At 32.7% G+C, this 23374-nt stretch overlaps 5 protein-coding genes and 1 pseudogene across 6 annotated transcripts; 3 read left to right on the top strand and 3 right to left on the bottom strand.

Annotated features, from left to right (window-relative positions):
• Nucleotides 1-747: 747 nt before the first annotated feature.
• Nucleotides 748-7481, top strand: LOC149513874 (uncharacterized). Its single transcript, XM_089747918.1, has 2 exons — nucleotides 748-1664; nucleotides 6759-7481. Exon 2 carries the CDS (start codon nucleotides 6962-6964, stop codon nucleotides 7253-7255), a length of 294 nt encoding a protein of 97 aa, XP_089604044.1. The 5' UTR covers nucleotides 748-1664; nucleotides 6759-6961; the 3' UTR covers nucleotides 7256-7481.
• LOC111299989 (uncharacterized) lies at nucleotides 3344-4576 on the top strand. The gene has a single exon (XM_022895546.2). The coding sequence runs from the start codon at nucleotides 3749-3751 to the stop codon at nucleotides 4316-4318; it is 570 nt and encodes a 189-aa protein (XP_022751281.1). The 5' UTR covers nucleotides 3344-3748; the 3' UTR covers nucleotides 4319-4576.
• LOC111299990 (cell number regulator 1-like) lies at nucleotides 4727-6345 on the bottom strand. The gene is made up of 3 exons (XM_022895547.2): nucleotides 5462-6345; nucleotides 5155-5364; nucleotides 4727-4807 (listed from the first exon to the last, which is right to left on the bottom strand). Exons 1-3 carry the CDS (start codon nucleotides 5691-5693, stop codon nucleotides 4734-4736), a joined length of 516 nt encoding a protein of 171 aa, XP_022751282.2. The 5' UTR covers nucleotides 5694-6345; the 3' UTR covers nucleotides 4727-4733.
• Nucleotides 7482-10737: 3256 nt separating the features above from the next.
• On the top strand, nucleotides 10738-11730 carry LOC111300747 (uncharacterized). Its single transcript, XM_022896366.2, has 2 exons — nucleotides 10738-11284; nucleotides 11380-11730. The coding sequence occupies exons 1-2, from the start codon at nucleotides 10811-10813 to the stop codon at nucleotides 11431-11433; spliced, it is 528 nt and encodes a 175-aa protein (XP_022752101.1). The 5' UTR covers nucleotides 10738-10810; the 3' UTR covers nucleotides 11434-11730.
• A 910-nt stretch (nucleotides 11731-12640) lies between these two features.
• On the bottom strand, nucleotides 12641-14145 carry LOC149513875 (B3 domain-containing protein Os01g0234100-like; annotated as a pseudogene).
• A 2980-nt stretch (nucleotides 14146-17125) lies between these two features.
• On the bottom strand, nucleotides 17126-18848 carry LOC111300748 (cyclin-dependent kinase inhibitor 7-like). Of its 2 annotated transcripts, none has more exons than XM_022896367.2 (4): nucleotides 18369-18848; nucleotides 18226-18275; nucleotides 17826-18008; nucleotides 17126-17703 (listed from the first exon to the last, which is right to left on the bottom strand). In XM_022896367.2, the coding sequence occupies exons 1-4, from the start codon at nucleotides 18651-18653 to the stop codon at nucleotides 17634-17636; spliced, it is 588 nt and encodes a 195-aa protein (XP_022752102.2). In that variant the 5' UTR covers nucleotides 18654-18848; the 3' UTR covers nucleotides 17126-17633. The 2 variants fall into 2 exon arrangements, with proteins under 2 accessions (XP_022752102.2, XP_022752103.2); XM_022896368.2 differs by having other exon boundaries at nucleotides 17361-17703; nucleotides 17826-18005; nucleotides 18369-18802.
• Nucleotides 18849-23374: the final 4526 nt, after the last annotated feature.

Here is a 23374-nt window from a genome sequence, read left to right on the forward strand (position 1 = left end):
TTTCGATCTGACCCGACCCCTTAGGGTCGGTTTTTTTTTTTTTTTAATCGGGTATCGGGTCGGGTTTTAAGCAAACCCGACCTTACCCAACCCGATATATATAAAAAAAAATATTTTTTTAATTATATATTTAATTATATATATTTTTATATATATTTATATTTATATTTAAAATAATATTTTATTAATTTCGGATCGGATCGAATCGGATTTAATTTTATACAATGTTTGGTCGGGTCGGATTCGGGTATTAAAAATGAAAAAATTATCGGATCGAATACGAATTCGGGTATTGTATATTTAAAATCGGATCGAATTCGGGACGAATAAAAACCTACCCCGACCCGACCCGTTGCCATCACTACTAATAGCCCACCAGCCAATATTAACTTTTCTTTGTGTAAAATATTAGTAATAACCCTTTGACGTGACATATTTTCTAACTATACATAATTATGTTTAAATATTGAGTTAGTAAAATTTAAGATATCTTTAAATTTTTTAATAATTTTTATAGTGTTTTTGAAATTTTTGATATGCAAAATCAGTAACTTCAGATACATGATTGATTATTTTACATAATTTTCATATAATAACATCGGGCTTACTTGGAATTAATTTATTTAGTGAAATAAAGTTACTAAATATTAAATATGTACTAAATTTAAGAAATTTTATAATCTTTTGGATAATTTTAACATGCAAAATTAATAAAGGTAAAACTCTTAACGGGCTTAGCTGAAAACCCCAAATAACCCAACTATGTTATTGGATCGCATGCCAACCTTTTTGTCCATAGCCCAAACGCCAACTCCCTTTTGTTATCTCCAAACCCTAAATCGCCAATCCCACCTTTCTTTGACATCTCCATGGCTGCATTTCCCTTTTGTAAAATCCGTGTCGTCGCGCCGAGTTTGCCCGAGTTCCGAAGCTCACGAAACGACGAGGAAGACGCGCGATGAGAAAGGAAGAATCTTGACGGGTTTGCATATCAAATTTCGGCTATCTGCTCTTTCTGTTCTAATTTCCATCTTTTTTTGTTGAATTAAGTAAATAATTATCATTGATGACTTGTTATGTACACCGTACACGATCTTTTTGACGCGGACTGGATTTTTTCCATTCTTCCTTTTCGAGAATAAAATTTCTACTGCGGACTTGATCTTCATAGTTGATTCACGTTAGATAACAAAATCCCCTTTCTCACTTGTTTTTTTGGTGCGTAATGGTAAGAAGTCATATTCCAGGGTTTATCCACCATCATTTGTGGAAAAGTCTTCAACCAAAATCCTAGTTTATCATCTGTCACATTTACTTAGCATGAGATTTCAAGAATCAACCATTTCTTAACCTCTTTTTTTTTGGTCAAGTCGACCCGACGACCCTTTCTAATTGTCAACTATCTGAAAAGGAAAGAAGAAAAAGAATGACTAAATTAGAAGAACGAGTGAGCCGAAACCTATGTTTAGGAAAACACTTGTGAGATTCAAATCTTCAATGTTCGAACTCTCTAGAACATCCTTAAGAGAAAAAAATAAAAACCCTAGAAACAACATATAAATACTAGCTTTTTCCCCAACTAAACCCTCGAATCAAAATAAGCTAAAGGAGAGAGCAACAGAAAGAACTTCTTCAAGTTATTGCAAAGGACTCCACTTTACAAGGTACTTTCATTTTCTTTTTGTCATAATTATAATGCGTTTCGAAAAAAAGTACTAAAATTTCCAAAAAATTTGTTCGATTAATTCCCATTATATGATTTTTGAAACAATAATTTATGATTTCGACACGGCTTGGGAGCAAACCAGCCAAGCAAAGGTAAAACCTCATCCATTATTGCACATTATTGGGTGCCTTTTTCACTAGTGTCAGAGGCTATGTCATTTATGACAACAATGAGCAATCCTTGGGGACAAATCTTCACTAATTATAAAGTGATTTTTCGTTTGACGGAAATGGCGATGCCGGTGGCAGGCGGGCTGTTTGAGCTAGGAACTGCGACAAACCACTGGCTCTGGGGTGTTGAAAGGAAGTGCTAGGGCAACCTAAGGTGCCAACATAGATTTGGGATCCTTCTGTGGAGTTGGATTGCCTGTTGCAGTTTTGATGGGCTTTGTCATGGATATTCGCTTCTTGGGCCTTTGATTTGGTTTATTGGCAGCATTAGGTTAGGTGATGTGTGCAATTGTCAAGGTCGTCGTAGTGGCTGGAACAGATTGGTTAGTGCAAGCCGAAAGAGCTAGCAGGAGAGGAGGAAGAACAGAGCAAAACCCAGGGATTAATATCAGTAATTATGGTGAATTAGCTTGTTTTTAAGCTATAAATTACTTAAATGATTAGTACATCTTGTTTTTCTCTCCCTTAAGCAGTTCAATTTATTAAAATTTTGTATATTGGGTTGAGAGAGAGGGTTTCGTATAGGCTTACATTTTGGGTCTGCTGTTGGGATGAGTTTTTTTTTTTTTAAATTAAGAAAACGACATATACGGAATGCAAGCCGCCCTAGCTAGTTTATGCAATGGTTTTAAAGGAATATAATTCCGTGTTTTCCTCAATTTTTCTCTCCTTTAGTTACAGCCATCATAATTTTGCTAAAAATATAGATATATTAATTTTTATATTTGTGTCTTATTTTTTTAATATCAATTATGTATAAAACATAAAAATGATTATTCAAATTTGTATTGAGATATCAATTGGGAAATATTTTACTTTTCAAATTCATATATAATTTTTATTAAAATTTTAAATTTTGTCATATTTATTTTTTTTATTGTTTTTGTATCATATTAATGTATATATCTAAAACTAATATGTGTAGCGAATACAAACAAATGTCCTATACCACTACAAAGTCCATTATTCCCTCGAGCCGTTTGTCTCTTTCAATCTTTTCTCAGTACATTATCATCCATCGATTCTCAAACAAAGTCTTCCTCTGGATTCCTCCTCTTCACCTAAAATTCACAGTTGACCATCTTTGCATCCATCGTATCATTGCATTTATGTACAGTAAATCCTTCACGCTATTGGAAATCTTGTTTACAAAAACTTAAAACGGGTTTTGATTCTCACTCAACACTTTTGCATTCCTCCTTTCTGTTAATGGTATATCCGTCTGCTAATAATAAGGCTCGCAATTCGCAAATCCATTGTTCCATAAACTATTTTTCTGTTGTGAAACAATATTGACAAGTGAATTCCAATACATACATCATACATACATACATACATACATATATATATATATTCTATACGACTCAGCACTTTTTCGTCCCTGTCACACGGCATATCCAATTCATTTTCACAGCTGCCGACTGAAAAATGAAAAAAGCTCAAATATCTTTTACTTTTGTATAAATAGCATCAATCTTGCCGAAAGGTAAGCCCAATTGGAATCAAGCATTTGTCCTATGATTCAGCTTGTAGTATTCACCTTCTTTATGCCTTTTGCTTGGCCTAGTAGGTAGTAAGTCTTTTTTGTTTCGCCATGGCTTCCGCGTAGAATCTCAAGTTGTAGATGGAAATAATCACTTTTGGAATAAGAATATCAAATTGGGAGAGTCTTTTATAGTTTGGACCTCAAATTAAAAGGGAGACTCCACTTGATTTGATTCCTTTTGAGGTAAGAAGGATAAAAAAGGATGTCAAATGTCAAGCTTATATATAGAGGGAGTTCCCTGGCATAGAAGATCGAGTATCAGACTCAGTTTCACATTGCATTTCCGATATAGCAACGTCGAAGAGTATGTCAAATTTGAGTTTTATCGAGTTCAAGTATGGAGCACTTCCGAGGAATTTGTCGAGGAAACCAACTAATCAGTTGAGCTTCAGCAAGGAAAGACAAAAGTCGAACGTGTCATCAAGGACATATCAGCCAAATGAGGAAGAGATGAAATGGGTGTTCAACAAATTTGACACCAACAAAGATGGTAAGATCTCGAAGGAGGAGTTCAAGTCAGCTTTGAAAGTATTAGGCAAAGGAGTGGCAGAAACAGAAGTGGCAAAGTCATTTAGTGCTATTGACACTGATGGGGATGGCTTCATCGACTACAAGGAGTTCATTGAGATGATGCACAACATGGGAGAAGGGATCAATGCCAATGATATCCAAAGTGCATTTCGGGTCTATGATTTGGATGGAAATGGGAAAATAAGCGCAGAAGAATTGATGGAGGTGCTTAAGAAGATGGGAGAGAGGTGTAGCTTGGAGGCTTGTCGCAAAATGATTCGAGGGGTGGATGCTGATGGTGATGGTTTAATTGACATGAATGAATTTATGACCATGATGACTCACACCATGAAGCCATCTCAGTGATCTGGAGTTATTCCCTTCAAAATGGGAAACTAACTAGGAAACCCCCAATATTTTAAAGTTAATTTCTTGGCAGGTGGATCAAAATCCTTGTTTTCCTAGCTACTTCATCTTTTCTAGACTTCTAATCACTAGATAAGGGACATGGTTATTGGTTAGGCTGCTAACTTGCAGTCTCTAGGACCTTTGTTTTATAGAGGAATAATAGACATCCATAACTCTCATTAGAAAGCAATATGTAACTTTAAAATTATCAATAATTTCTTGGCAGCTCCCAAGAGGATTTGCAGTTTTCAAAATAAAAAGCACAAATCAAAAAAGCATAAACTAAATACTACACTAACCGGATGATGCATGAAATAGAACAGATACAGAAGAGCATTGAGTTTAAAATGTTGCAGGATCAGTTTCAGTATCATCATCTGGCCATACGTCCTACAGCGGGAGCAACCGTGATTCCTCTGCCTTGTCGATCCATATTTGCTTGCCAACCTTGAATTTTTTTCAAAATTGCTATTGTAAGAAAAATGTTGTAATTTTTGAAAATTGAAAATATTGTAAGGATTTTATGTAGTGTGTATGAAGGATAGTAACAGGAACATAGCAAAGGGCAATGCCTTTTTTCAACCTTTTTATTGATTGAAAAGAAAGGGGAAAAAGGGAAAGATTGTAGATACTGCTTTGGTCTTATGTTAGTCCCATTATTGCTCTTTTAAGCTTTTAGAAATGACTTTCTGATCAGTTAACATAGGGCAGGTATAAAAAAACAGCGAGCCAATGCTAATCGGAAAGTATATAAATTAAAGAAATAGGCAACAGAATTAGCTGAGCTAACTTACCAATCCCCATATCAAATCCACGGTTCTTGAGCTCTCTATATTCTTGACAAAGTGAACAAGTCTCACAGCAGAAATGAACCAAACAATCTGCAAAAGGAGCCTCTTCCAAGTCATATTGTCCTCTCAATCTTGACCTGTAAACACAAGAGTACAAGCAGGATAAGCCTGTAAGAGCCAGCAGCCCATAAACTGTACCACTTGCTGCACAAGCTGCATACCAAAATTAAGACCAAAATTAGTTTTTCAATACTTCAGGATCACAAAAATGTGGAAAAATGTACTTAAAATTGGTGTTTTAGAAGCTTACAGATAGTCCCCTTGTTAACTATCTCAGCAATTTGTCCAAAGGTTACACATGGACAGAAACAAGTAATGAGACAATTGGCAGGGTCATCACAACAATGGCAAAGGCCAGTAGACCACCCTGTAGCACTTGTTGCTCCATGGAAGGGTAAGATATGGGAGGGAGGCATATTCATGGCAGTTGTTGGAAACCCTGCTGATGCATATTTTGCACTGCCATGAGATGAAGTATACATTTCTTTTCTTGTTAATTTGTGATGATAACTTGGAATTTGTGGTAAAGGAACCTTGTAGTTGAAAAAGAACTCATAGGTTTTCTTAGAGCTTAAACCCCATTTCCAAGAAAGTACAGCTAAGCTCCAGAGGTCAAAATTAAAGGCTTTGAAATGGTAGCCCAGATGCAAGTAACCCTCCCCAAGAAGAAGCCCCTACGAGAAAAACCAGTTTTACATGCTGGAAATTCTAGGTTGGATACTGATTTCAACACTAACTCTCATTTAAATTTGCAAAACTTTAGACATTCTTTCCATCAAAACTAGCTAGTACTGATTTTATATGAACATTTTAGCCTTGGCCTCTAAGTCTAGCCCTCTAGAATTTTGTTAGGATTTTTTTTTGCTTTTTGAGAAAAGCAACAAGACTCTCGATATCTGATAATGTCTAAGTGTTCATGTGGAGTAAGATTATGAGTACCGTGAGAAACCGTTTTCATAATCTCAATTTCCAATGGCCAGATTGTTAATTTATGCTACTAGTTTCTTGAAAGACCGCACAAATGAATTTTATATATCTCGGAACTCGGATGATTAACTTGATTGAATCATACATTTAGGAACTGCCTGAGTATAATCATATTTAAAGTTGCTTGAAAGTTGAAAAACAGAGAAAAAGTGACTTCCCCTACATACATATATATATATATATATATATATATATATATTTATATACACCTGCTTCTTGTTCCCTTGTTGGCTAAGCTTAATTTTGATATTGACAATGCTTTTGATACAAATTTATAGTAACTAAATACATAGTCGGACATCAACGGTTAAGTGATCTAATGTAAAATTTTTAAGGCTAGCAATCAAAGATCTAACCTATGATAGTCTCTACCAAAAAAAAAAAAAAAACATTCTTATACATATATGCTTAGGATAAAATTATAGCCTAAGTTGACATTATCCAACGTTCTAAATCTAAACTCAAGAACATGCATTTAGATAGAATCTCAAGGGTAGCAATCAAACTCAAAAAAGATTGATGCTTTATTTCTTTGCTGATCTACTCTCCTATGATTGCAGAACAAAGAAACGATCATCGAAAGATATGTTAAAAGATGCCGATGGCATAGGAAGAAAGTGGCATGCCACCCATGCATGACTGATCTGGTCGATTATTTTGTTTTCCACTAAAATCAATCACTTCAAGCATCACCCTTTTAAGAGCGAAATTCAATTAACACCATAAAAGGCACTTCGACATCGCCTTCCATTATCAGAGAGAGATGGCGATCATGCGGTGTATTGAGGTCCGTCCTACCAGGGAAATGACGGTCGATGAATTCAAAGCGTGGCTCCGCCACTTCGACGCTGATCGTGACGGACGGATCAGGCAGGAAGAGCTGAAAGACGCTCTGCATTGCCTGAGAGTTTGGTTTGGTTGTTGGAAGGCTCGCCAAGGAATGAAGGAGGCAGATTGCAATCATGATGGCCAAATTGAGAATGCCAAGGAGATTGAAAAACTGGTGAATTATGCTCAACATCGCTTGCATATGAAAATTTATCAAAGTGATTGGTGATCTTTAAAAGAATTTTATAAACTTTTTACATTCTAAAAAATCTTATGTCTTGGCAGCCATGCATATAACTAATTCTACAAACATGTGGGCATTTCATTGTGGGTTTCCCTGCTTATTTCAATCCAGATTTTGTAATACTTCGTATATCTATCTTTTTCTGCAAATCCATGGATAGAATTATATAATTTCATTGCATTCCAATTCTAGCTGATGCGCCGTTCCTTCATCTGACAAGCATTGACAGCCAATGTCAAGCTTTCAGGGAAGCCCAAATGTTTGAAAAGCTCGGTTTAACATTACATGGGCTCTCCGGCTCATGGTTCGGTTCTTCAATTTTGCGTAAAAATATTCAAATGTTGGTACAAAAGGATTCATTACAATAATGTACATTACAGAGACAGAATCATTAATGTTTCTTATGACATTTAGAATTTAATTCAAGGATCATTCATCCTGATCCAAAATAACTCGAATCTGCTTTGATCCGAACTAAAAATAATCAAAACTCAAAATAACCTTATTTCAAAACAATCCGAAATCAAAGTAATTCAACCTAAAATCAATTCAATTTTTTAATATTAAAATTAGGAGAGGTGCAGTTAATACTACTCTTTAAAAAAATCTATGATAAAATTCCAAGCTATTGCTAGGAAGATGGGAGATCAGAACAGAGACAATAAAAAAAAATGCTTAGGCTTCAGCCCCCTACCAGGCCACAGCCAGAGACTGTGTGTATGTGTGTTTAGGTGGAGTTTTGACTGGTCCTCTTTTGCAGGCACTAATTGATGAGAATCCTCCGCGTGTCATAACCCCATTTGGCTGAATCTAGAAAACGTGTTTTGTTTGAGTCACGTGAGTGACAACCATGTCCTTTTTTTCAATTCTTTATAATGCATGCAGACCAGTCTTCTTTGTATTCTTCTTCTTCCCCTCCCCCCCCCCCCCCCCCAACATGCATGTTACTCAGACCTACCATAGCTCACCATGATCTTTGAATCTGTTCCTTTCTATCTGTCTTTTGCTAAGTACATATAAAAAAAAAAAAACCCTAAAAAATCTGATCCTCAGACTCCAAAATCCAAATGAATGTGCCCTCTGCCAGATTCTTAACCTAACCAAGTTGTTGATATTTAATTAGATACTCAAGTTTGTAAAAAAAAAAAAAAATTTAAGAAAAAGTTACCTCATTTTATAATCAGGATATATTGTAAATTTCAATAAAAATTAACATAGATTTATGAATTGTTTATTAAGAGAGATTACTGACAGCATAAATCGAACCTAAATCTTATCAGCAAAATAGAAATAAACAACTTAATTCCATTTATTGCATTGTTTATAAAATGCCAATAGGTGAACAAGAAGAAAATCCTAAAATAAAGAGAATAAAGGGTTGGTGGGGGAATTTTTTTTTTTATTATTTTGGCTAAAAGAACATGTGCATTATTTCTAGTCCAAAATCCATGATAAAAAAAAAGTACTATTTCATCTCACGCCATTGCAATTGGATAATTTAAAATCTTTTTGCTGATCAAGTGAATTTTCATGTTCACAACTGAGAAAAAGTTGGGGGAAAAAAAAAGTAAATAAAGGAGAAAAGTTGACAGCAGAAGAAGATAATCCTCAATGACTAATGATTTGTAGTGCAAGACAAAGATCATCATGTTAGGAAGAGAAAGAGGTCTGCACGTGACCACGTGATCTCCACCAGTATACAGCATACAACTAGTTGGAAGATTGTAATTTGCCTTTCTTACTACAACTTGCTTTGCTTAATTACGCTTATTTTAGAAACTCCTGAATTTAAATGATTAATTGTTATTTTTTTTAAATATTAATCTTAATCTCACCTCAAAGTTTTTCGTTTATATCGTATTAAAATTCTTTAATATCAAAATTTTTGTTTTTTTATTAAAATTCGAATCTCATCTATCTCGAATTCAAACGTTAGGGTTTACAAGAGATTAACATCAATTATTACCAAAGTTAGTATTAAAACCTTAAACCAGGATTTTAGGAGATAATTAATAATTAAAAGGGGCATCCTAAAAAAGAATTGGAAAATGATATCCTATAACATGTACAAAATCTGAATAAAGAGTTAAAATTATCTTTTAAAGTTATTTTAAAGAAAAAGCAAACCCCAGATCACGTGGTCCTTTTGATCCGTCGGTTTCGCCAGCTCATTCACTGGTATTTTACTTACACGTTAAAGCAGGGTCAAGCAGAAGCAAATGCAAAGACAATCCCCTGCCTTGGTTTCCTATAACTGAAAATCTTTTTTTTTTATTTCTTCTTTTGTCAAAAGAAACTAAAGGTGAAACTTTTAGCTTAAAACATTGCTGTTGCTTTCTTTGCCAGCAATAGTATCTGTTTCTGTTAAGTTGTCTGAAGTTTAATTATTATTTTTATATTGGTTATCCTTTTAAAATTTTATAGATAAGAATATTAAGTAAAAATATTTTTTATAGTAAAAAATTCTACAAAATTATAATTGTGGACGTAATTGAGAATGAATTACCACAAATCTAGTACATTAAATTTTTTTTATACTTATTTTATTATCACTTTTTGAAAAATAATGCTTTAATCCTAACATTTCCAACCTTCCTAAATTTGGCTACATGACACCCATTTCTTCCCAAAAGCCCATCCACTTTTTTAACTTAATTTATTCACTGTCTTCATAATTAATGGTGCACTGTCTTCATAATTAATGGTGCCTCAGCTCTTCTGCATTTGACCCCCATTGCACTACAATTTTAAAAAATAATAAAAAGTAAAAAGAAGGTTAAGTTTGTGAACTGTACATCCTATTCCATGCATATTGCCTATCACTGCCAGATGCTATTCTTGTGAAAAATATGATTCAGTCATTGCACCCAAATGTAATAAAAAAGGCAGCTGCATTGGATATTACCCGATAAACACTTTACTTAGCCATTCGATTAAATGTTGAAAAAAAAAAAAAGCCATGATGGTGGCAATCTCACCATCTTTGTAGTTGAAATAAAAAGAAGTGTACGGGCGGAAATTATTGTGATGTTCATAAATAAATATGATAAATAATTTATTGATAGGAAAAGGAAAAAGAATTCACTGGTGTGGAAAGACAAAGGACCGTTTCTCGGAATCTTCATAGAAAGTTTTCCGAGTGTATTTTCAGAAACATGAGGATAAGGGATTGGTTCTAGAAAAGAGGGTTATTTCTTGTTTATTTGTATTATTTTATCGATTGAAGGAAAATAAAGCTTCTTAGTACCTTCACCTACATCCAGTCCAAAAGAAAACAATGAAAAAAAAATTAAAAATACTTGGGAGGATTCTCTGTCTTCGAAATTGGTCATTGAATGCCAATTAACATGTGATGACAAAAAACATCACATCATGGGCATGACATACATGAATTCAAAAAGATCAACATCAAGCTCCCTTACTTCCTTAGATATAAATACAAACATCACTTGGTAAGTTGTAACAGTGTGAGAGGGTCCTATGGAATTTATTAGGGTTTCTTCTTGGTTTCCCTTCTTTTTCATGTTGTTTTGAAAGCTCATGGCATGCTTAGACATGTATAATTCCGAGCACAAAAGTCATAATCACTGCGCTCCAATGAGTCCAAGAATCTCTTTCTCAAATGATTTTGTTGAGACTCAGCAGATTATGAAGCAAGAAAGGAGCTCAAGAGAGGCTCCAGTGTCCTCAGACTTTGAATTCTCAGTGTCAAACTACTCCATGATGAGTGCCGATGAGCTTTTCTTTAAGGGTAAGCTTTTGCCATTTAAAGATAATTGTAGCAATCAAATGCAAAGGACTCTGAGAGAAGAGCTTCTTGTTGAGGAGGATGATGATAATGTGACACTGAGGCCTCCTAAGGGGGCCACAAGGTGGAAGGGATTTCTGGGTCTCAAGAGAACCCACATTGGTTCCAAAAAAGCTGACAAGACTGAAGGGTCTGTTGAGAGAATGGGTGACAGTAAAAGGTCTGGTTTTGCTCATGAGGAGACCCATGTTACCGAGACTTCACAGGTGAGAAGATAAACAAAAACAAAAGAAAGGGTTCTTTATGAAGCTAACTCTTTTTAGGTTTGTTGATCTGATTTCATCAATGCTCTTTGTTACAGGAGATTTTGAGTGAAGGACGGTCAAGTTGCAGGGATGTGGAGATTGGAATATAGTTAATTTCTTGGAGGGGATAACTTGTAGAGATGTGGAGCATTTTTTTTTTTTTTAAAAAAGGAAGATTGGGGGTGGCTTTCTTATTTTTGGAGGAGATTTGGATAAATTTGAAGGTCTCAAAACTTGTGCTAATGGGGTTGCTTTTGATCTTTCTCTTTTTTCTTGCTTTGGGAGTTCAGTCATTACCCTCGTTGGTGTTCTTATTTTTCTTTTTATCTCTTTGGATTTGGTGTTTGACTGTTCGTTTGTACAAAATGTTTGCAGTTCAAGAACTTCTTTCTAATGTTGAGAAATCGATAGATCTGTCTTAGGTCATTGTTTTTTGACTCGGATCTACTCATGTAATTTTCACTTTGACTTGATCTGTTCGTGTCTTTTACTATCTTTAGGAAGGTGTACTAACCTTTTTCCCTTCACAATACATTTATTCGATTCCAAGTTCGAAATAAAGGTTTAATAAAGAGCGCTAGACTGGTAATGCATGAGAAAAAGAGAAATGAGAACTCAACAGTATTTTAATCAAAAACATGTGATTAAGTGCTCCATAGGGAGGTGGGGCGGAGGACCGGAAGAGGAGGTTTGAGTCTGACTGACTGGATCAGCCATTAATGTGACAGCTAATGCTCGACTATTCATCTGTGTTGATGACTGTTGACTATTTGCTTTTGGTATAGCTGTTAGGCCATAACCATTCTTAATTTAGTGTTTCTCAATCAATGAATAATTTAGGATTAATTTCCTCCAAAAATGGGTGGTTTTTAGTGACAACTGATTGAGTATTTGAGCAAATTTCTAAGCCTTTTATAAACGACTAAGAAGGTGTCAATTCAAGAAACTGAATGCATGAAAATAAAACTGCAAGCAGGACAGGACACACTTGCCTCATATATATAGTGTTCCTCTCTGTCTGGTCTCAAATTATAATCACGATTCCCTCGCCGCCATGAAGCCGGACTCTTCTTTTTGCTCCTATTTGCCAATCTCAACCACGATCATAATTCTCCCATTAACATTGAAACAGATGAAAATATAAGCAATTAAGATTCGGGCAAGAGAGAAATAACAGTACTATATATCATTCCTCCAATGTCACAGAATCATCCAAGTTATTAGGAAAAAAAAACAAATAATAAAGAAATCACAACAATAATCATTGAAAGCTAAGTGACTACAAATCTCACTACAGTTTACAGATCTCCTGTCAATACCATTGATACAAGCTAGGGTTGTCATCTTGCTAGTCAGAGAGATAATGCACACATAAGGAAGAAAATAACTTTGGAAATGAACCATCAATACATCTTAAAGGGATTCTCACAATGGAGCCTTAACTTCTTCCTTAAATCTGAGTTCGTAGGTTTCTGCATTAGATTGCAAACTCTCAATTTCAACTCCAAATGTTTTACAGGCATTCTTCAACTCAGCAAGTTTTGCTTCAAGATTTCTTATCCCATCCTCTGTCTAAGTTCGTTTCGTTTTAGTTTCAATGTACCTTCTTGTGTCAGCAGCACTTTCTGATTCAAATGTAAGAATACAATATTCATGCCCAACAGCTCAAAGGCTTTCAAGGTCTTGTCCCAACTGTCAAATTCATCCAGAGATGTTGTGAGAATGCAAGCTCTTATGGCATCAGCAATATTGACAGTCTGATCAGAAATAGTTCCAACTATCAATTTAATATTTATATCCTGGATACTATTTTCATGAAGGAAAGAATTTTGACGACAGCATAGCTTGTAGTATTTATTGCGAATATCTTCTGAGAGCTCAGAATCTATAACCAAGCCATCACCTAATTGTTGAGGTTCTCAAAACTTGTTATGTCTTTGAATTGAATGGTAGGCACAGATAGCTTGCAACCTTCCAAAACTTCTGAAACAACTTCTTCGCTATCATTTTCAGATTGCTCTGCTGGCTGCCCAAGATCACAAGCCAATCTTCTGAGATTTTGGACGTTTGCTCTTTGTACTTTTAGAGGCTGTTGTACCAATTTCTGCATCATCATTTTTTTCCTTCATAAAGTCAATTATAATTCAAACCTTCTGACATTCAAGCATGAAACTTAAGATACCAAACAAAGACATCAATCAACTTGCCTGCATCACTTTGTTTTGTATGATCATCCGCTTCAGTCAAATCATTTGCCCTTACTATGCATACCTACAAAAAAAAGGTCAATATATGTTAGAAGCAATAGAATTAGTAATATAAATGACTGAATTTTCACATGAACAGAGACATTTAATGAATCTCAGCTGTGGATACCCTCCCCCATCTTCCCTTTTCCCAAAATAAAAAAGAGAAAAAGAAGATAATCTCTCTTCAAACAGGGGAAGGAAACTGTTAGAAACACTGTCAACCAGTCCCTTTGTTTTACTGGTATAATGACTTTGAATAAACCTATATGAACTCTGCAATAGTTCTCCATCGGACTATCACCTTTAGTTCCTATAGAAACTTTAAAAGCACTGGTCTGGTGCTGTTGGCTGGAACTAAAAGTCCATTGCTCTCTTCATTCCTCCTGCAGGTCATTGAAGAGTGATACATTGGATAAAAGAGTAAATTCTGCATAGTAAGATGTCTCACCCTCATTGCAATGTTACAGGCCACCCCTGACGTTTTGTTCCTTTATCCTTCTTAGGCCTTAAATGTTTGACCTCTTAATAAGGGACATACAGATTCAAAATCTTTGAGAATCTGGTTTCATACATTCACCCTAACATCTAGAATGCTTTTCCTGCACTCTGTGCCTCTATATCGTTTCTTCCCAAGCTATCACTGTACTGCAATTCTAGAAGGAACACTGAGGTTATGCATTCTCAAAGTTATATGGCTGTCAATTAAACATAAGTCTATTGTGTTTCAGACAACTTTTGACTAATGAGTAACCTTGATTACTTGGATTTGAAATACACAAGCAGTAACATCTTATGTTGGTGCAAGAAGCAGTAAGCTTTTTTTTCCACATTTGACGGTTTATCAGCTCTTAAATAACTAGATTGGAGTCTCAAATTTAATACATTCTAGGCTTAGAAAGCACTGGAAGAGAGAGATCATGTGGAAAGAGGGAACCGAAGATGCTTCAGTCTCTCCCAGACCATCAATGGCAAAACTCACCAAGTGCTACTGGATTCTTCTGGGCCTCAAACTTCGTTTTTGGGCAGGGCTTGTGCTTCTTGTTTTTCTCCTTTACAGCAACCATCATCTGATTGATATCAAACAACACAGGCCTTAGTTTCCAACATGGGGTTACCTTTGGCAAAGTAAAGTAACTGAGAAAACATTCAGCATCAGTCTCAAAAATAGCTGTTATACTTTTTCCTAACTGCCAGCTTAACCCCTTTCCTCCACTACCATCCACTAGCTTCCCCTGTCAATCTCTTCCAACCACACCAACCCCACAACCAAATAAAAAAAAAAAAAGTTGTAGAATAAAGAATAACAATTAATTTCAGGGTTTGGGTTAAGATTGGAGCAGACTTAATTTCAGGGTTTGGGTTAGGATTGCACATTTAAGCAGAGATTCAGCCCAAATATCCTGAATTTGGGCCCAAAGGTTAGATGTATACTTGCGTGGATAACATTGATTTCCTGATGGCCAGCCCAAAGTGGGAATTTTACCTTTTTTTTTTTTTTTTTTTTTTTTCTCCCCTTCTTCTATGAAAGTGTCTATAACAATTATTTAAAAATATATATATCTTTTTGAAACTTTCATTTTTCTTTATGAACAAGAAATTCAAATTTTGTGGAAATCATGGGAATCTGAAAGAACAATTTACAGAGAAGTGGGACCCAAGAAAGCAGCAGACGGAGTGTGTGTCGGGGGCGGGCACCAGATCCAAGAGGAATGGTAGCCTAATAAATCACTCACCCTCCTTTAATTTACCCAATCCAAAGTAAAAGAATAACCCCCACGCAATTCCATGAATGAATGATAGCCTGTATTCCCCACGTATCCCTTAACTTCACCCTTCCCCATTTTTCTTTTATTTATATATATATATATATATTAAATATGTTAATAAAACTCTATTACTATAAAAAATATATATATACATTTCATTTTATTTTTCTTATAAAAACATTATTTAAAAATTACCCATTTTTTAAAAAAATAATTACACATTTCATGGATAAATTATAGTATATATAATATGACAAGGATCGAGTGTTCTCAATTTTATGTGAATTTATTTTTTTTGAATAATTTTAAAAATATAATTTTTATGTTGATATACTATTTTGACAAAAATAATTCTTCTTATAAATTGGACTTATTAATCCATGTGGATCACTCTTCCACCCATGTTTTAATTGCTTAAAAAAACTGCTAAATTCAATTTAATTAACTACCCTAATTAATAACAATTAACATTAAAATTATTATCTGCATATAATTTAGCTGCAAACACCAAAAGTTACATGCAAATGTTAAGGTGAAAAGAACTCAAATCATGTTAGGTTAGTTAATTTATTATTTCCTCCTTTTTCTTGTGAGTTGTTAGAAGTCCTTCTTCTTTCCATGGCATGGCAAAGCGTCGGGTTCCATGGCTGACTCTTGGTCGAGACTATTGCAGTATTAATTATAATAACATATGTGACATCCTTAATAAATTGACGAAGTTTTTAAATTTCATGGACTGGTAGCGATTAAGGTAACCATAACGATAGATAATTGAAGGATTTGAAATTGTTATTGATTAATTCAACCATTAATATTCCTAGTTTGTTCCCCATCATAGTCTCATCATTATCCTTGCTTAATTCCTAGTGTTTGGTAGTAATGAAATTTGTTGACATGACAGCATAATGCACGATGTGATTTGAGTGAAAATTGTCTATTAGGGTGCTCTAAATAACATGACATAAAAGATGGAATATAAGTTTGGTAAGTCGGTGATTCCATGTCTTGGAAAGAGGTGGCAAATGTCTAATTCTCCATAGCATTTATCAGATTAACTTGCTTGTCTTATTATGTCATTGAGTCGTTTGATTAATCTTATACTATAGTTTTATAGGGATAGTGTTCACGTCTCTTTTCTACTACTCCACATTATAATGTTGAAAGGTCGACAAGACCCAAGTTATAAACAAATTATTATTAAACCTTGCATAAACTTTATATTACTATTATTGAATTTTCATATTAAGTGCTCAAATCTTAACTAATGAGGGTTTAAATTATCATATTCAATTATTGTATAATTTTTCTCTTTTTCTATACATGCATGAAACATTTTAAGTAATTTTTTTAATTTAATAAGTTCCACCAAAATTATTATATATATAGCATGTTTTCATTTAAAATTAATTATATTATAAATAAATTTCATATTAATTATCAAATTTACAATTTAAATACGATATTATAAATTTTTAAAATTTAAATATTATATTAAATATTTTATTATAATTGAAAGAACATTTGCGAGATTAACATTTTTTTATTTATAAAATGTACTTTGAATCTTTACTCAAAAATATTTGTAAAATCAAAATACCAATACTAAACACGTGTCCTTAACTTACTCAGCGGGGCGCGTGTAGTTGTCTCTCCTGTGATCCACATTATCCCCATGTATTCTCACCTCATGTAATCATTCGCTCTTTTTTTTAATTAACAAACTATATTTATAGTCGATGACATTTCCAGAATTTCCAAAGAAAAAATTCACAATTACAATAATCAAATAAAAAACAGAAAAAGACAAACAAAAAAAGAGCTTTCTGTTAGAGTTAGTAAATTTTATTGGATTAAATTAAATTAATCCAAAAAAGTTACTACAAAGCTACTAAGAATTACTAACTGACGAAAGATACAGTAGGTGTACCAGAAAGAGGGAAGCGAGAAGCAGCAGCAGAATTTAGCAGAAGAGACAGACACGAATTTTTTGGGCAAAAAATTTCCTAAAACCAGCAAAATATATACTTCAAACAGAATTTCGTTGTTCGATAACTGTTTTTTTTTTTTTTTTTGTTCTTCCCTAAGCTGATTTTCCCCCATTTTTTCTTCCAAAAAACAGACTAACAGCTTCTTCCCTTCTATCTTCCTCTCATTTCTGTACATAAAAGAAAACCCTAGAACAGTAAAGAGAAACTGAAATTTTAAATTAGTAGTAGTACCTAAGAGACATTGCTTGCTTGATCTTCCTCTAAATAATTTATTTCTTGTTTTTTCCTTTTTTTTTGGGTTTTTTCTTCATGGCTTTAATCGAAACCACTCGTAACGTCCTTCCAACGGCTCATCCTTGACAATATCGTAGTTATACCTAAAAATAGTGAACCAAAAAGAAATTTTCTTGTTTAGTTTCAATTTGCCGTTTGGTTGCTAAGAAAATGTAACAACAGGAGAGTAAAATCTAGGTTTTTAAGAGAATGTGCATGAACATACTTTTCAGCAAACTGTTTTTGAAGTTTTTTCTCTGCAACATCAAAGAATTCTTCGAGTTCAGCTTCTGTTGGCTTATTCTCCACCGTTGATACACGGCGAGAGTTCGCCTCTGACGGCCTCGACGTTGAATCCAGGTCTTCTGCTTCTGCTCGGAGCTCACTCGACGGTTTCAGTTCTCTCCTGCTAGAATTCACCAAAGAGACAAAGAAGAGCAAAAGAATTTGAGAAAAGGATCGAGTTTATAAAGAAAGAGAATTTAAAGAATTTAAAACGGAAAAAGAAAATTTGAATGATCGGCTGCTTTTGAAATTCGAATTCAAGAGACGTGACAAAGTAAGTTACAGTACTTAAATATTAAAATAAAAAATAAATAAATTTATTCCTCTAATTATTAGTAAACCTTTCTCTGCTGCTAAAATGAGTGGATGTTTCAACTTCAATACTCTCATCCTGCAAAAATAAAAATAAAAAATTTTAATTTATTAACATCAATTAAAGCTGGACAAAACGAAATTCCTAGAATCCATAAGTTTCAAAATTCACCTCCAGATCTGGCAATTCGATAATCCTTTTCGAGCTCGATCCAATATTGCTTGAACAACATGACACGTCATCATCATGATCAGTGTTAGGGCTCAAAAGCGCATTTTCATTAAGACGATGATGATCTACCAAAATTCTCTGGCTTCTTAACTGGATATACGACGTCGTTGATGAAGTTACTTTGAATTCAGCTTCTTCGTCGTCGTTTAATCTTCTACGTTTCTTCTGAACTGTTTCGGTTGCCGCCATGGCTTGCGTTCGAACTCCGAAGTCAGCTAGCTTCATAACCGCAATTTGTCCTCATAATTGAAAAAGGAAAAAAAATACTTGATCTCTTTTTTTTCTTTCTTTCTTTTTTTGGGAGAGGGAGAGAGATAATTCGTTTTTGTTGGTTTTGAGCGTTCGTTTTCTGGTTTTGGTTAGTTTTTGATGATGATGATGATGATAATGATGACGACGATGACAGAGGGATGGTACGTTGGATGGTGAGGATTTGTTTTGCCGTTTTAAAGGGGTGGTTGTTGGTGGTCCATGTAACAGCGACGGGGAATCTGTAACGGAGGAATTTGACGGCGCGTAACGCTCTCTGGGAACAGTAAAGGACGGGACCGAACTTTTGACTAATTAGACAATGCCACGTGCATTAATGCCGACAATGGTGGTACTGACTTTGAATAATAGGCGGTATTGTTTGGGAAAGTCCGTTTGGAAAGGAGAGAAGATGGTTTCAAGTATATCTGGCTACGAAAATGACATAAAAAATAAAAAATATTAAATATTAAATTTAAAATTTTAATAAAATATTATATATGAGTTTAATAAAATTTAAAATATATATTTTATATTTTTATATAGATATAAATTATAAATTTTAATTTTTGTATAAAATATAATAAGAATATATAAATTATTAATATTTTATATGATATAAATACATGAATTATTAATTATTTTCAAAAGTAAATATTGTGTAGTAAATAAAAATATTATTTTACCCTTATTATTATTATTATTATTATTATGCCATTAATAATGCTTTGTTGGATTTATTCATTTCCATAATTTTTTTTTTTACTTAATTTTGGATGGTAAATTATTTTACGCTAATGAGAATGTAATTTTTTTTTTAAATAGTGTAATGAATTATTTTTAAATTATAACAAAATATTTTTAAAAAATTTTTGATGTAATACATAAATTATGCATCTGTTAATTAATATAATACTTAAAAAATTATTTATTAATTACGTGTTATCATTTAGAATTAATAATATTAAAAATAAATACTACGTTAATTAATAAATTAATAATTTAAAATTATATCAAAATTTTTTTAAAATTTATATATTATATTGAATATTTTATTATAATCCCACAAATGAGGCAAAGGCAAAGGAGACATGCTATACATGTACTAATGAATTGCCTATTAGAAAAATAGATGTAAAAGAAGTTTCACCAATTTGAGAAAATCTCGACGAACACATTACTGTAGGTCTGCAATGAGTTTAATTAAAATGGATCAGTGAATGTCTTAAATTCAGTGGTAATTTTCTTTTTTTTTTCTTTTGTTAAATGCAACCAAGATGATTTTCTTTTTCTTTTTTCAGTAAATGTAGTTTTCTAATTACTAAGATACGCATATTTATCTAACGATCGGACATTGATCCATTCAAAACTTCAGACCTCGAGTTAAATGGTTCAATCGTTAGATCATTTTGATCAATTTTGGATTAATAAAATAGTTTTAAATGTTATAAATAAAATTAAAAATTATATAAATATTTAGTATAATTGTATAAATTAAATTATGATATAAGAATTAAAAATATTTATTATCATTTAACAAACTACAAAGAAAGCCAAGCTTACAATTTTTTTTAATTTTTTGTAAAGTATTATCATTGTTATTTTTTAATTTTTATAATGTTTTATTGAAAAGATGAAAGAATCAATAATTAATATGTAAAAATTAAATTACATATGATTTTAAAATCATTTAATTGATTCAGGTCAATAAAAAACCTGGCAGGTCATGAGTTTTTTCTTATAAAATTGAGGAGTCAATACAGATTTTTCAAGTAAATTGCATAAAAGATCCAATTAAAAAATTGACCGGATCAAGTGTTGGATCACCGGGTCGAACGGTCCAACTATCGAACAAGTCCGATTTTGATAACAGTGACTACACGTAAAAATAATGTAAGTATTAATTATAATTCAAATTCCAATTGGTTGTTAGTTGTATTACTTTTAGAAGTTACAAAAGCAAAATGCTTCTGTCCATTGGCTAGAAAAAAAAAAAAAAAAACATATACTAGTATTTTTGGTATAACAAACTTTTTTTTTTTACGACTAAATGCATGGATTTGTTTTTATATATGGAACGATTATGTTAGGGGATTGATTAGAAAGAAATTAGTGTTAGAAATTTTTTATTCAGTTATTCACCCTTTTGTATTTATTACTTCCCTGATTAAATATTATAATAAATTATGATCATTACTTTTTAATATCAAATTAACCATGAATAAATATAGATTCGAAGGCTGAAAGTGACAGTAATTTCCAGCTTTAAAAATTGTTGGATGATCACATCGTACTAGCGTGATTATTCAACGAGTTCTATCCATTAGAGTACAGAGTTTAGGCTAATAATTTAGAGGGAATTCGCAGCGAATGTTGCGCTTTGCAGTATTCAAACAATAAACTTACTCATTGCCAGCTTTACATACATGATACAATAGATAGAGCCTAGTAACCCGTTATGGTTATCACTTAATGGTGATGGCGTCGCCTTTTTTAGAGCTGACCGGCAACCAAAAGCCCCGGCATCAATCGGTATGGTCTGGTCTCTGAGAGCTAGCTATGCTTGCCTTCTACAAAAACTAGAAACTATATGTCTTCTTGAACATTCGAGAGCTAGAAAGACATGGCACACATGGTCATTTAATTTAGGGCCATAACTGCATAACAGTTAGGTAGTACAGAAATGAATGTTGAAACGTGGGAGATGATGATAATATATATATATATATATGTATATCACTCATCTTGATCAATTATGCCATTGAGATTTGCATTTATGCATGCGTCTCTCTTCTCACGTGGGGCTCTGCCGGTTCTAAAATAGGCAACATGGACCCATCCCCAAGAAATATTCAGTGTTTCTAGCTATAGTATCATGGATATTTTTTAACCATATCCATCAACATCCAAGCTCATTCATTATATTACTAGTAGTAGTACTAAGTAACGGTAACTGATGGAAATACTTACCTAGTTTAAGTCAAGCGTTGATCTCTATTTCTATAGTTGGGTTATATAATACAATAAGAAATAACCATCTTTAATGTAATAAGATCTTGGTGTTGATCGATCTAATTTTAATCACACCTAACTGAGATTTTCATATCTAAATTATATATAAATATATATATGTATTTAAGTGTTTTGATTTTTATATTAAAGGAAGGTTAATTAAGATCAAATTAATTCATGATGTTGATCAAATTCCTGATATTCTCATGCAATGGAAAGTTGGTTGGAATGAAATATTCATGCTTCTTGCCATCATATTTTCTAGCAAGCTTTCAGAGAGAGTGCGTAACCCCTTTGGCTGCCCCATCTTTGGGGAGGGGGGTCCATGAATTTTCATATGTATTTGATGAACAGTTTGCAAGTATAATGAAAATTTTCAGAATGTATTCAGAAAAGAGAACTTTTGAACTAACAATTACTGTTAATCAATGAGCTATTGCTTTGAGAAAAAAAATTAACCCTAACCATTACTTTTAATTAAAGGTTTACCTCTCACATTACATAGAAATGAACAGTAAATTAATCGAATTAAGATAAAAATACAGAGATTCCTTCGGAGTAAGGTAATTAATTAAAAGAAGAGGATAGACTGGGCACATGGACCTTAGGTAAGTCGGCAGGGAAAAGTGGAACAGATTTTGGCTGCCCATAAAATCTTTGGGGCGGCAGTCACTTAAAAGAGTGTCTCCGCCCCTCTCCTATGGCTAAGATTTTTCTAACTTCAATCTTAAAAGCAGTTTTGCCTTACTTTAGTTGATTTTTTTTTGTTAAGGATGCCGCTGTATGAAATAAGAAAAAAGAATATTGAATATTAAATATTAAATATTAAATTTTAAAATTATTTAATTTAATTTTTTTAGATTAATTTAATGAATTAACTAAATTAAATCTCAAATTCATTTTAATAGTTGATTGAACAAATAATTATGGGATGATATCACCAAAATGTTTACATATATTATTCATCGAAATTAAGTAGAATTTTCTTGTATGTTTACCCTCATATATCATTCATAAATAATTCTTGATCCTAAAATGTAATCCGAATTTATCATCAACATGTAATCTTTATCAACAAATTATTCTTAATTTTGAATTTGAAAGTGAAAGGAAGAGGGAAATGAATACATCAATGTATATGTCTTTTCTAAGCTTAGTATGTAAAGCAAGCACTACTTGATTTGGCCTTAACGAGGACTGTCCTAGTTTGACTAGGGCAATTACTTTTTTCCTCTCGATATTAAGGGTGTTCATTTAGGTTAATTGAGAATCTAATTACCTAAAATTCAGTTAATTGAATTATGTTATTTTAGTTTTATCAATTAAATCAATTTTTTAAGTTTCAAAAATTAACTAACAAAAATTAATTCAATCAATTAAGTTAATTTTTTAAGTTAATTGAATAACAAATACATTAAATTAAATTAAATTTTAAATTTTAAATTTTAAATTTCTTATATTTAAAATAAATTAAATAAAATCATCTACCAAAAATGTTCAAATACCAAATTATTAAATTAAAATTTTAATTACTTAAAATAAAATAAGTAATTTCATATATTTTTAGTTTTATATATAAATTTTTAGTATATTTTGATTAATTTAATTTTTGAATTGAATTAATTGAAAATTAAAATTTTTTAAAATTGTTTTTATAATTAATTGAAATTAAATTAATAATTAAT

Source organism: Durio zibethinus, chromosome 18 (assembly GCF_047325235.1).
Source record: "Durio zibethinus cultivar Kanyao isolate XHJ-2024 chromosome 18, ASM4732523v1, whole genome shotgun sequence".
In the NCBI taxonomy this organism is placed as follows: domain Eukaryota; kingdom Viridiplantae; phylum Streptophyta; class Magnoliopsida; order Malvales; family Malvaceae; genus Durio; species Durio zibethinus.